The 1,290-nt window shown below is 40.0% G+C and overlaps 1 protein-coding gene across 1 annotated transcript in view; it reads left to right on the top strand.

Annotated features, from left to right (window-relative positions):
• The window catches only part of IQUB (IQ motif and ubiquitin domain containing), a 65,933-nt gene that overhangs the window by 22,611 nt on the left and 42,032 nt on the right, over positions 1 to 1,290 (top strand). The window contains exon 5 of the mRNA XM_019633938.1: positions 161 to 316. Coding sequence (XP_019489483.1) covers positions 161 to 316 — 156 coding nt within the window. The remainder of the gene's footprint in view (positions 1 to 160; positions 317 to 1,290) is intronic.

Raw genomic sequence — 1,290 nt, 5'->3', positions numbered from 1 at the left:
AATGTTATGCTGTGTACCTCTCTATAATAAAAATCTTCTAAGGAATTATATGGCAATTCGAATAATAAAAGAAAAGTAACTTCAATAGGTAGGAAAATATGCTCTTTACTCAGATGTATATAGCAGATATTTATTTACATTTTTTATATTTGTATTTTAGACAGTTTTTCAGAGAAAAAAGCTTCAACAAACTACAAATACAACATCCACACAGATGACTAAGATTGGTGTGTATGTATCAAATATGACCGATAAACTGGTAACACCAGGAAAATATTTTTCAGCAGAGGAATACCACGCTCAAAGATTAGCGGCGGTAAGGCAACTTTTATTATGGGTGAATACCAAAAATTAAATATCTGAGTCAGTCGTTCTGTATGTATCTGTGTGGGTTTCCCTAAGCATGATGGGCTTGAGGAAGAACCCACATGAATGTTAGAAAAAATTATTCATAACACTTGTTAAAGATGGTAAGGCAGACTTGATTCAAAAGGGGCTACTATGGAGTTTGGTGGTAGAAGAGAGATTGGGCCAACTGAATACAGCAGGAGAAGTGGGAGCTGATAGCCAAGGAGCAGGGTAGGTCAGTGGATGTGGATGGACCACACGAGGAGGAAACATTAGGAGTAAAGGGGCATTCTGGCTGAACCAGCCTAACAGGATGTTTGCGGAATGTGAGCCAGAGTGACAGGCATCTCCTGGGGGATGGTGGGAGGTGAGCAACCTGATCAAACATTGAGGGTGGTCAGCTATTGAGGCTGGAGATGCTGGTTAAACTGAGTTAGCAAAGATGAACGAACACAGAAGCCCAAACATCAAGGTATAATTGTAAAAGAGCTCAGAGGAGCCCGATTAGAGTTTGGTCAAGGAGAGAATCGTTGTTAGAGTGAGTCATGTTTTATTGGTAGTAAGAACAGGTAAGAACAGTGTTGTCCTCCAGTCTCCCCAGTGTAAGGAGCCAGCATCCTAAATGCTCTGAATCCTTCCCTTTCTCTTTGGGAACCCCAAGATTTGTGTGGTTCCTTTGTGCTCTCTGTCCCTTGGCCTTAATTCTTGTGACAGTGGCATCACCCAGGGAGGTCGCTAGACTAATTGAAACTAAAAGGATATTAAAATCCATTTTCTCTAATGTTAATATAGCCACTCCAACCCTTTTATGCTATTGTTTCCATGGTCTTTTTTCCATCCTTTTATTTACCTATTTGAGACTTTGTATCTAGAGGATCTCTCTCATAGACCGCATATAATTGGATCTTATTCTTTTTATTCAGTCTAGCAAGCTGCCTTTTG

Source organism: Hipposideros armiger, unplaced genomic scaffold (assembly GCF_001890085.2).
Source record: "Hipposideros armiger isolate ML-2016 unplaced genomic scaffold, ASM189008v1 scaffold_1445, whole genome shotgun sequence".
NCBI classification, from domain to species: domain Eukaryota; kingdom Metazoa; phylum Chordata; class Mammalia; order Chiroptera; family Hipposideridae; genus Hipposideros; species Hipposideros armiger.
The sequence above is the reverse complement of the archived record's forward strand: the minus strand, read 5'-3'. Positions and strand labels throughout refer to the sequence as shown.